Source organism: Megalops cyprinoides, chromosome 12 (assembly GCF_013368585.1).
Source record: "Megalops cyprinoides isolate fMegCyp1 chromosome 12, fMegCyp1.pri, whole genome shotgun sequence".
NCBI lineage: Eukaryota > Metazoa > Chordata > Actinopteri > Elopiformes > Megalopidae > Megalops > Megalops cyprinoides.
Window position 1 is genome coordinate 29,821,648 of NC_050594.1, and position 12,538 is coordinate 29,834,185.

Here is a 12,538-nt window from a genome sequence, read left to right on the forward strand (position 1 = left end):
ACAAACGCATGTCAGTCACACAGCATCAGACCGTTCTGAGTCAACAAGATGGAGAATGCGCACGAGCACTGGAAAATAGTTTATACTGTGGGTAAACAGCGGGTGCATATGGCAAACGCTCTGCTCCCCACTGGCCAAGTTGCTTTTTCCTCTCCTCGATACATATGGCACTGTGCGCTCTGTTGTGCAGATTCCATCCGTTATAGTATTAAAATTTTGTTTGGCAGAAACTGAAAACAGATTTCATAGAGAAGAGAAACAGTACTACCAGTCAGTGTTCCTGATGTTCTGTCAGTCTGCTACTGTATGGCTGGAAAGGCCTTAGAAAAGCATTTTCTGGTCACTGCTGTGAGGACACGGTTGTTCCACAGCATTAAAGACCTTGGTTAACTTCACTGTAATACTAAAACAGACACAGGATTATTTCAAGACCGGTCTGGAACCGGTTCAAGAACCACCAGCGTCAAAACAAGTAAACCGTTTCCAAAATAAGACGTGGCTAAAAAAAAGATGAGCTCAGAATTCAGTCCTTTGGGGTCACGGTGTGAAACTTGAGCGGCTTTAAATCATAAGCAATGATTTTGTTATATTCATAAATAAATACAACAGACACTGCTAAGTAAACCTCTACAACGGCCATTTAAAGATGTGTCTTTACTGTGTGTCTGTACTCACGTCATCTGCTGGATGTTCCATCTGTGAGGTGGTGTTTTTTTATTGATGAATAGTGCTGTGTGTTGAAGAGGTTTTCACTTATTACAGGGCTTGTTTTCATTTGGATTTCAAAATCATTCATAACAGAGGTTTACTTTTGAGCATTCCAGAGACTTAATGATATATTTGCATGATCTGTGACAAACTGCAATTTGGCTAATGAATAAACTAAAAAAATAAAAAATAAATTACCACGTCCCCAAGAATACTTTGAAGGAAGAGCACAAAGACCTCTAAACACATTACACTTTTTCCCAGGAAAATAACACTGTGTCAAATATGGTATTACTTACATTTTGTGAAATGGGATTAAAAGATTTGCATCAATGAGACTCCAATGGACTCCTTTGTCAAGTGTAATCTATATCCAGAATTGTGTTGTGTTGTGTTATGCTGGGTCAGCCCACATCTTTAAGGTACTTTGGGAGAAACAATGCTAAGCTCTTAAAGTGACAGTTATGCATGTTCTCTTTTTTAAAAAATATGGCTCATAGTTATTTCATACTGGACCCATTAAAACAGGACACAATTTTTACAGTGGTTCCCGTAAAATAAACGTTTCTGCAGTAACCAGCGTGCGCTAATTGAGAGATACCCCCTTCCAAACAAACAAAAACAAAACAGATGTTTGTCCTTGCATTTTGGCTTGGTTCTTTGCTTAATGCAGGAAGCAGGGGGGAAGGTTGATGCTTATTGGAGCTGGCGCAAATTTGCAACAGGCCTACTTTGCATCTTCTACCCCTATGTGCCATTCCCATCACGCATTTTCTCCTAGGCCTTTAGTCACAGCAGATAGCGGCTGCTGAAAACTCACGTCCCCTCCCAGGTTTCCTGATAAACTCAAATTTTTAGGGTGTTTTTCCCCCTCTCCTGTTGTGAAAGGACAGCCGAAAGGAATGGGTGTTGATTTAGAGCCTGCTGTGAAGCCTGAGGGGAGGGGGTCTTCGTGGGGGGTCCAGGGCATGTGAGGAACGCAGGTAAGCAGGCCCAAGCTCAACTCTATTTGGTATTAGAATTACAGAACTTCAATAGCAGAGAACTGAACACCCACAGAAAGGATGAAATAGATTCTACACTGCATATGTATATAGTTTTTTAACCAGATGGAGGGCCTTGGTGTCCCCTGGTCCTTGAGACAGTTGAGAAACTCAGGGGACTTTTGGAGTGAGCTGTGATGATCCTGAGTAAGCCCATTGGCTAAAAGAAACAATCTGCTGAAAGAGGCTGCGGACAGAGGAGTTCCCAGGTTGTGGGGGGGAGTTCATATCCTGAGGATCAGCTGCTAACAAATTTTAATGCCTTCTTTTCTGGAGGAATTAGGAACGGGGAGTATATCAAACACACTGAATAAATTTGTTCAGTGTTACGTTGATGCTCCCTTATCTCCATTTTCCTGCCCTTGTCTCCCGTAGCATTTACTGTCCCTGTTCTCTCTACACCATTGCATGCTGGGAGCCTTGGCTCGAGATAGTTGAAAAACGGTAGCCTGTTGTTCTTGGCTGTACCTCCAGACATCGGAGCTTAATATCAATAATTGCATTTATATTACATAACCCGGCTTCGAGCGCATTTCCCCACAAACATCTTGATGTTTTTGAGGGTGGCAATATGCAGACCCGAGGTTTTCAGTGGCCGACTCTTGTTTCATTCCAACCGCAAAACCATTGGAGTAAACGACAATCGAAAGGCCCGGCCACAAGATTCTGATATTTCAGCATTCCAGCAGAATGATACTCACGTCTCCACACACACAGCCTAGCTCCAGCTTTCCTTTGTTCCACAGCATGGTGTATAGGTCAATCTGTGTGGCTGAATAGGAATCAACCAGTGATGTTTTGAACAATGCAATGGGAAGTGCAAGAGAATTGTTCCTTTGATTACCCTAAATATTATATGGCCTTGAGTATGCATCAAAGTAGTTTCAGACTTCAACATGGCAGGACAGAAGCCAAAGCCTGTTTCATTTAGCTGTGATCAATTTTTGTGGTTGTAAAAAGAATCCATCGGACCGCTAGAATGTTTTAAAATGGATTTGAGAGGTAGATGGTTTTGACAAAGCCCTGTTGGTAGTGTTTAGGGTTGAGTGTGTTGATTATATTTGACAAGGCTTAAACTGAAACATTTACCTATCTCACCATCGACATTTGTTTCATGATACCATCAGAGTGCAATGTCTTGGAAAAAGAAACATGCTTGTACAGGAAACCATATACGCTTCTGCTCATCTAGAGTTACAGAGTACAGCTTTAAGTTTGCAATGTGAAGAAAACATAATCTAACTAAACAAATAAACACACCATATTGCGTGGATCAGATTTTCCACAGTGCATTTTCAATAATGTAGAACAGAACTGGTAACAGCCACTTTTAGCCAGTTGTGATATCTGAGCTCAGTTTCCTCTTGGCTGTACACTGTGGTACGTCTCCACTGCTGCTTCCTCATGGTTATATCTTCAGCTGACTTAACATAGAAAATTGGTATGAATCAATGCGCCATGATTCAGAATATCGCTAACTAAACATTTGTCTGAGGTCTTGGGGAATGATTTCTCATTTGGAAAACTGCTGCAGAGAAAGACCAGTTGTCTTCCTTAGGAAAGTACTGATGGGAGGTAGTAGAGACAGGACATAGCTTACAGTTAATATTTACTGGGAGACGCACTACAATAAGATTTCACGCATTCAGAGCCAAAGGTCTTTAGTGAAGGTCTTGTCATTCACACAGAGAATGTTGACTACATCCTTAACCACAAGATGGTGGTATGCACCTGTGGATCCTATCTGTGTCTGTCACGCAGTGACTTGGTGTTTCAGGACGGAAGGGGTAGGACTGCCGACTCATCCTCCACCGGGAGCTAGATGTGAGTCTGAACACAGAGTCCCTGCATGCCTTTACACTACACAGCAAACACTCAGGAATGTGTGCCATTCAGTGCACTTATACAACACAAAATTATTTTTGGTAACCAAATGTGTCATTAGGAATGAGAATACAGGGTCTGTCTAGGTCATATTATTTTGTTAGAAGTGCCAAAATAAATGATGTCTGTGCTACTGGTTATGTAAAATTCATTGCTCTCATATGATGGAAAATGTATATTTCCAAATATAAAATGAAAAAATGGGCCACATATGCCCATGAATTCTGTGATGTATCTGATAAGATTAGAATTGGCAATCTAAACGTAATATTCGGTAAATAATTATTTTTGTAAGCTTATGTAAACATAACCCTAATATCATCCATACATTTTGACATGAAACTTGACCCTTTAAAAAAGCATCAAGTAACATAACTCTTCCAACCCTTATCTCTCTTTGAATCTCTGACCTTAATCCTCTCTGGTTGCTATTACCTGGTGTTAACCTTGTCACCCTAGCCCCCGATTTCAATAAGGTTTTCCATTGCGAGCCATCATTCCACATCCCTCTTACATAAGAGCTCAAAGCAATCAGGCTTCCTACAGCCATGAATCTTATTTGAAAGAAGATTGGCTTTCCACTTTATGGCAAAATTACATTTTTGCTAACCACGAAGGAAAGCTAGCTCGTGTAACGACAGCCTTCTTAGAAAGCGTTTTCCTTTTTGCGGGTCATATATCAACACCAAGAGGGCCAATGAAAATATTTGGAGGATCATGTGTGAGGAAGGACAAAAACACTCCCCAGCCCAAACCACGTTTCTCTGCTCACACCTCCAGGTTTGTCCTTTTCTGAAGAAACCGCCCTGTTCTATGTTTTTTGGCCCAGGTTGAGTGACAGTTGTTCTTAGGTGTTTTTAAATGGGGGATCAGACAGTGGGGGTGGGTGGGTGGCTAGGGGGTTGTTGGTACTAAGTAGGAAGAGCCTGTATTTACCTCACCTTGCGTTCTCTTCTGCTGACCGTGAGTAGACTGCATAGGGGCATTTCCTTTTGGAATTCTGTGCTGATTTGTATCAGTATGCAGGGTCCTCTGTGTGTGGGCCCAAACACATAAATTCATATCCCTGACGGCCTCAATTTTCCACATAGTGTACCGTGGCAGCATGTCTCTTGAACCCTCAACATTTGCACAAGTGTATGGAAGCGCGCCACCTGAAAAATTCTGCTTCATACACTCTGCTCTATTGGTGACAGAGATAGTGATACAATATAAAAAAACAAATGGTAGAAATGGTAGGTCAGACTTATCAGCATCCATTAAAATCGACTTGAAGCGCATGACTCTCCCATGGTGGTGTTTTGGCCACTGAGGGTGTAGTATGTAAAGGCTGAGGTCACCTCCAGCCACTCAAGATGTACAGCCACTGTCAGAAGGAGTTATTCTGTTCAGTGGCTGCTATAGCAGGTGGAGGGCTGGGTTCAGACCAGAGGAAAACAAGGCAGAGGGGTGGATTGGTGGATTGTGGGAACATTCTGCCTGTGTGCGCTGTTCCTCCTAACTATGTTGGAAAGTTTGACTGAGCTCTGTCAACAGAGGAACCACCTGAGCTCATCTGCCCATAATGTGCTTTGTACAAAGGTCATCTGGCCTACGCAGTTTTCTGCAGGTCAAAGAAGTGCTTTCATTACACTCCTCATTTCATGTTATTTTTGTATGCCTTTTTCCAGGCTCAGCTGAGCAGCCATGGTGGGCAACCACAAAACAGCAGAGGGGAAAGGATGCTTTCGCTTAACGAGCTATGAAATTCAGTGCCAGTTCCACAAACTCCTTTTCATTGGCTTTTCCTGCTCTGTTTTTGTTTTCACAGCAACTTCTCAAACTACAGAAATCGCTTCAGCATGCCGGGAGACACAGAGAGCCTGTGGTACAGGTACGAAAACACCCCAGCGTTTGTTTGGAATGCCCGGACTCACGGTGGGCCTATCCTGTCACCCTGAATGGAAACTCTACACACGGAGAGAGCACATGGTGGAGCCACAGGAGGGAGGGCTGCTATCTGCTCCTGTGATTGTTGCGCACACCGCTATGTCACTCTTCAGCAGGAACGGAAAGAAACACATTAGGGGATTCATCGTGAACTGCGTGCCATTGCTGAAAAAAAACAGGCCTGTTAAAATGAGAGGGGAGGAGGAAAAAAATAGGACCCAAACAGCATGGAATGAAGAAATCATTCACCCGACCAGCGTTTTTTTAAACATACAGTAGGTCTGAGGGCAGTGATGGCAGAGGCAGCAGAGATCCAAGTGCTGGTGGGCGTGCAATGCTCAGCTGGTTCTTTAGGCCGGTAAGGTGATACTACAGTCCAGCAGTGTGTGGTAGACCACAGGCCCGCGGGCTGCTCTCCCAGCCCAGGATGCAGCAGGCCTAGGACTCATCCATCACAGGCCCCTGTGCTGGTGGCACACCGCTGGAACGGTTGGCGGGGAGGGGGGGGGGGTCTAACATACCCCTGTCTGCCTGAAAGAGTGGCACAGAGAGGCCCCGGCCACGTGCGCCCTCCGCCAGACCTCATAACAAATGTCTGCCCGTCACTCACTCAGTGCAATAACAGGGTGATTAATTAGATGCTTGCCCTAGGCAGAGGCAACAGAAATTAGGAGGAGCGCCTGCCTCACCCAGTATCACCCCCTGCCCCCTCCTCACTGTCTGCTCTTGTCCTTTATCCACAGAGTTCTCACTGCCTCCTCCTTAATGCTCACAGCCCCCAACATTTAATACACAGAACAGAAGTGAATGCCACTCCCAGGGACATGATAGAGTCACATTTTAGGTGCCCAGAGTTGTAAAGCTGCTGCTCTCAGTTCAAACCTGTATCTGTCCCAGGATTAGTTCATAATGGAAGTAGACTACCAGATTGACGCTATAAAAAGGGTTGCTTTTTGAAATCAAAATTTATGTCTTGAGATTCATCCTTAGCCCTGTATAAAATTTCATTGTAGATACTGGATTCATTCTGGAACTTCAAGTGATCTGTTTTATTATCTTGTCTAGACATATCACTTTTTCACAGCTTATTGTCAACATCTTTGGACATGCCTTGGGAATGTTCTTGTGAAAATACTGAACAATATTGAATGTACTTATTCAAAATTGGGTGCATATTTATTTGTTACTGTGCATATTTGGTGTATTTTTGTTGTCAGTAATGGGAGTCGGCATTGTTTATGTCTTCTCTCCACAGCTGGAACATAGGGCCAGCTCACATTGTCTCTTTCTCCACTGAAGTCTACTTCTTTCTTGACTATGGCGTAGATCTCATTTTCAAGCAGTACGAGTGGTTGAGAAAGGACCTGGAGGTACAGATTTTATTTACATTCCCATTATTACTGGACCTGTGCCTCATTTCTGCAATTCGGATAATTGTCCAAAGTCAGCCAAATAGCCTGTTGTTTCAAAATGCTTGTGTATAGTTATTACTTTGTGAAATGCTAAACAAAAACATTTGTCCAAGTAAGCCAGGCATGCGTACCTTTCCATAATAATTCTGCCAGTGAGAATAATGCTTTGTTTATTAAATCGATGAAAATGTAGACTGGCATAATTCCTCGTTAAGCCAGCGTGAGCAGGAGCTGCAGTTCGTTGTCTGTCTTCCGTGGCGCTTACAGAGCAGCGTTTCTCACACTCTTTCAGGAGGCCAACAGGCCAGAGAACAGGAAGGTGCGACCCTGGATCATCACCATGGGACATAGGCCCATGTACTGCTCCAATGACGATAAGGATGACTGCACTCAGTTTGAGAGCTATGTACGTCGCGCCTCACCACTGGGCTGTCGGGAGTCATGCAGTAGTGGTGGAGCGCATGTGATTTAATGAAGTAATCAGAATATGAATGAATGAGTGGCTGGATTGATCAATGCAAGGAATGAATGACAGCAAATACCCCTTGAAAGTTGTTCTAGGGCTGGTTTGACTGAATGAGCTGAAATATAGATATGAGGTGGAAATGTATATCAAGTTGGATGTGTGTTTGTGTGTTAGTCTGCTGCTGACAGGTAAATGGGTGAAAAAGACGCAAAAGAACACAGGGTTTAAAAGGGCACTTAGTTTGGCGCCAGAGAAACTGGACCCTCAGCAGCAATGTCGTGGCCCTGTGTCATTCTATGTCTGGCCCCAAAGCACATATATCCTGTATCTTGCCCTGCAGTCTCCCCACTGTACCTGTGATAAAAAACAACTCTAAAAAAAAAACTCTCACTTGTGATAAGAAAAGTTCATGGTCAGAAAGGCCACATTCCCATTACCCAGTTAAACTGCCAGTTATACATTGTTAAAGATTTAACTGGCCAAGGAAAATAAATATATCATTTTCACGCTTTCCTCAAAATTTAATGGTGTTGTGGTTTCCTGGGTTGTGTACATTGTTTTTTGTACCGCATGCTAGACTGCATAATTGCTATTTCCCAGTTGATGTGCTGTTGTTACACAAACCAAAAAGGGGATTTACATTATAGGGCTTAGCAGCATTGTGAGGCACATTAATGCTGTCTCAGTGTAGCATATCACTTGAAAGGCATTCACTGTACCTCATGGCCAGTAGCGTGTGTGTTTTGCAAGATATGCGATTGCTGTAAATTTCACAAAATAGTTTCCACTTGGGCCTTTCGCATGAAAGTCTCAGAACGTGCCTCCATCGACAGCTTAGGTTGGCCTGAGCAGGGTGATACCAGATGTGGTTTCAATGCTAATTATTCGGGGTGCTCGCTGCTCTGTTCCAGGTTCGAGTGGGGCGCAACGATACCAAACCTCCTGCTCCAGGTCTGGAAAATCTGTTCTACCTGTATGGTGAGTGGGTGCCTCTACGGTGGGTACACGAATCCCATCTGCTCAAACGGCCGAGCATCTCACTGCTCCAGCAGGCTGGAAGTGTCAGAGTGCATATCCTTACAGCTCTGGCTGACACAAAGCAGATCCTTTCCTGGCAGTAGCCTTAGCAACTGTTTTTAGCAGCCTGCTTTAGCATGTGTGCACTCTTGACTGTTTGCTTTGAAAAGCTAATTTGAGGTACAGTCAGCCGAAATCAAAATGGGCCTTTGGAAGGCGCAAGGTCAGATGAGCTTACCTTGACATTCGTTCAAGCATTACCTTGACATTGGCTGGCTGAGATCTCAGGTCTCCTGTGATCCCTCAGCTATTTAGCCCAGGCAGGCTTCCTCTGATGGGGGGGAAGATAAGGCAGATCTCACAGACAAGGAAACGCTGCAATGTAAACTCCAAGCCTGAAAAGCAAACAGGTGATGGGAGTAAGATGAGATGCTCCAGGTGCTGTACGGAAGTGCATTGTTTGGCTGATAATTGCATGGTTTGGGGTTCCACTTACAGGAGTGGACTTGGAGCTGTGGGCTCATGAACATACATATGAGAGGCTGTGGCCCGTCTATGGGTACAAGGTAAGTGGACTGATAGAGAGGGGGTGAGTAAGAGAGCTTTGCTGGCAAGGGCTTGTGGCATGTGTTTTCACCTCATTCTCATCATGGAAAATAACAGCTCCGATTGAAACACATCAGGAAAAGGCAAACTTTGGTTAGCAATCAGCAAAACAAGAGACCAGGGAGGCATATGTTTAAAAATCCGTGGTCTCAAGCCACCACAGTCAATATTTACCATCACTAAAAATTAGCAATGTATGTAAATAATTCCCCAGTCACCATTGTGATTGTTTGGCAGAGCTTGTTGTGAAGACTGAAGAGATCCTGGCATTTCATCCAGTGATGTTGACAGCATTGACTATGTGAAGAACAGCAGCAATGCTAACCATAATAGTACCACCAGAAAAATTCAGCAAAATTTCATGTTACTCAAATGTGTTCAAATGCAAGATTCCGTAAACACTGAAAAATGGCATGATGAAAATGATGAAAAATGATCAGATTGCTCTAGATTAGGTTACTTCTGATGATGTCCAGTTATGCTTCACTTTAAGGTCATGCAAAGGTCATGGCTCAGTGGTTAGCACTGTTGCCTCACAGCAAGAAGGTCCTGGGTTCGAATCCTGGCTGTTCCAGGTCCTTTTTGTGTGGAGTCTGCATGGTGTCCCCGTGTCTGTGTGGGTTTATGCCGGGTGCTCCGGTTTCCTCCCACCATCAAAAGACATGCATGTTTTAGGATTAATACTCCTGTCAGTGCCCTTGTACAAGGCACTGGCAAAAGAACTGGAGTTGGTCCCCGGGCGCTGCACTGCGGCTGTCCACTGCTCCTAGCTCCTGGTGTGTGTGTGTGTGTGCCCCTGGTGGGCTCCTGGTGTGTGTGTGCTCACTGCTCACTGTGTGTGTAGGATGGGTCAAATGCAGAGGACAAATTTCCCCACGAGGGATCAATAAAATATATTAATATTATAATTATTATTATTATTGTTATTATTATTATTAAATAAAGAATGAGATAAATGACACAATGCAATGCAATCCCTTTTTTACATTGCTGAAGAAGGGTGCCTTTCTGTCAGGTGCAGCATCATATTAAGCTTGCGTCTAACCATGCAAACATGCCCATATGCTTAAAATAGTGATTCATTATAATGCACTATGAAGATGAGACGATATCTTATTTTTCTCAGGTGTTCAATGGAAGCATAGAAGAGCCGTACATGAATCCTAAAGCTCCAGTTCACATCATAACTGGCTCCGCTGTAAGTACTACCACTGCTGATGAGAGGTCAATGAAAGTTTCGCCTGTCATGTATAAATCACTGGTTGCTTCATCCTGAATGATGGCTCGTCATAAATAATGTGATTAACTGTATTACATCTGTGAATCATCAGCGGACATCATGCGTATCCTCAGATTTCCTAAACCCCCAAAATCAAATCTTTTCTAAGACCTCAAGAACATTTAACATTTGCTAGCAGTATCAGTTGAGTAACATAAAATTCTGCAGTCAACAAAAGAACCACACAATCATCAGTCATCCACCAAATCAAAGTGTCCTCTGGAAGGGAGCCATTGCCCGTCTTCCCAAAAGTCACAAAATTTACCATGAGCTCAAGGGAGGCACACATTTATTAAGAGTGATTCAGCTAAAAGCCCCTGGCTGAAAGCAAGCCAGGAACAACCGCAGGACCCGTGATGAGCGCTCTGTCTTCCGCAGGGATGCCGGGAGAAGCACGACGGGTTCGTCCCCAAGCCAAGGGGCTGGAGCGCATTCCGGAGCACTGACTACGGCTACACCCGCATGCAGGTGCTCAACCGCACACACCTGTACCTGGAGCAGGTCTCTGATGACCAGGTGAGCAGAGATCCCGCACCTGCTCTCGAGATTGTGAGCTTGCCAGCCCGAGGCCGGGTGCCAGGCCTCTCCAGCTCGTCTACGGCCGTGTTTTTCCACACGCCCCAGGGTTCGCCTCGCTTGTTGATTGCGTGGTCACTCATCACATGAAGTTTGGAAGAACAGATAAAACCTGGGTGATGTCAGGGTTGCGGTGAATCTGAGTTCAGCCTGGAAGGAGGAGGCTTCTGGGAGACTCACACTCCCTGTTTATTTTTCAGTACGGCAAAGTGATCGACAGCATCTGGCTGGTGAAGGAGCAGCATGGGGTGGCAGCCTGGCTCTGACCACACTACTCAATGCAGGGATGCAAGGATCTAAATCAAACCAATCTACCTGAGACTGCTCTGACGCAGTGCACTTTCAAATCACAATCAACAGTATGCTGCACTTTAGTCTCTTAAAGGGACATAATACTAAGTTGTAATAACATGGTAAGATAATACTAACTCCCGTCAAAGGGATAAGGCAAGTGATTTTTCTTTTCTACATTAATTCAATATAACTAGTGATAACACACAGAGTGTACTTTCTGAATTGGACAGATGAGATGATTTCTGGAGGCTGTCTGGTCAGGATTTATAAAGTGACCTTTTGGATGAATCTTATTCTAGAGCCATAATGAAAAAATACAACACTTTTGGAATTCTGTAACTCCATCTACAGTGTCCCGATATAATTAAATAAAAGCATTCAGCAAAGAGCACATGGATGCATGCTAGAAAGTTCTTAGATGGTTCATAAACGATGTTTGACTGGATCAAATGTAACGTGAATCCATAATGTATTTATGTTAGCGGATACACATGTTGTGGCTTACTGCCCAAAGATAAGAGGTTTACTTTGTAATGTTTTGATACTGTGTAATTTTTAGCCCATGTTTCATTAATCTTAACTGCTAAAAACCAAGACTGATTAAGCCTTTCTTATCAATTATGTAAGTATAATGGTTTTAATGTAAATAAAGATGATTAAACTTTTTTCAGTTTTTTTATAATGTACATGGAAAGATACTGTATATAGCCTTTGAGATGGAGCAAAGGCTTTGTGATTGTCTGTACCAATAAAATCCATGCATCCATGCAATAATCTGTGATTTTCCCTTGATCATTGTTACGAAAGTTGTAGGACTGGCAAGTAATGGCATGTTGGAGACTTGTGGACCTTTAGAAAATCTCCATTGTGAAAACTGTCCTCTGTGTTGTGTGTGCTGCTTAGAATAGTCTATAACTTGATTTCCAGAGCTCTCTTACACACGCATTGTGCCTCAATGGAGACTAATTGGATGCACCTGTCTGTAACTTGAATCACAGAACCCTTTTACAAAATATCAACAGGAATGCAGAGCCAATAACAGTCAGGCTTATATCAGAAGCTCGTATCAGAAACACTAGCAGCAAGAACCTTAGGCTCTCAAGCAAAATAGAGGCTCACACGAAACACCTCCCTGTGAAAATCAAGGCAATATTTTCTTCATTGAATTAAACAGTGGAATTTTAACAACCACAAAAATGTTTAGTCACAGATCTCTGCGTGCACAGGATCAGATGGTGAAATCTGATTGGCGGAGATCAGCGGGGCCACAAGCCGTGGAGGTCCTGCGAAAGGAAGGCCCACATGTGAAAAAGCAAGCCCCCGT

At 43.6% G+C, this 12,538-nt stretch overlaps 1 protein-coding gene across 1 annotated transcript in view; it reads left to right on the forward strand.

The window, feature by feature from the left end:
• Positions 1 to 11,972, forward strand: part of acp7 (acid phosphatase 7, tartrate resistant (putative)) — a 24,231-nt gene extending 12,259 nt beyond the window's left edge. Inside the window, exons 8-15 of the mRNA XM_036542085.1 lie at positions 5,446 to 5,508; positions 6,820 to 6,934; positions 7,269 to 7,382; positions 8,354 to 8,420; positions 8,958 to 9,025; positions 10,192 to 10,263; positions 10,723 to 10,860; positions 11,121 to 11,972. Coding sequence (XP_036397978.1) covers positions 5,446 to 5,508; positions 6,820 to 6,934; positions 7,269 to 7,382; positions 8,354 to 8,420; positions 8,958 to 9,025; positions 10,192 to 10,263; positions 10,723 to 10,860; positions 11,121 to 11,186 — 703 coding nt within the window. The 3' untranslated portion in view covers positions 11,187 to 11,972. The remainder of the gene's footprint in view (positions 1 to 5,445; positions 5,509 to 6,819; positions 6,935 to 7,268; positions 7,383 to 8,353; positions 8,421 to 8,957; positions 9,026 to 10,191; positions 10,264 to 10,722; positions 10,861 to 11,120) is intronic.
• The last annotated feature ends 566 nt before the right edge of the window (positions 11,973 to 12,538 follow it).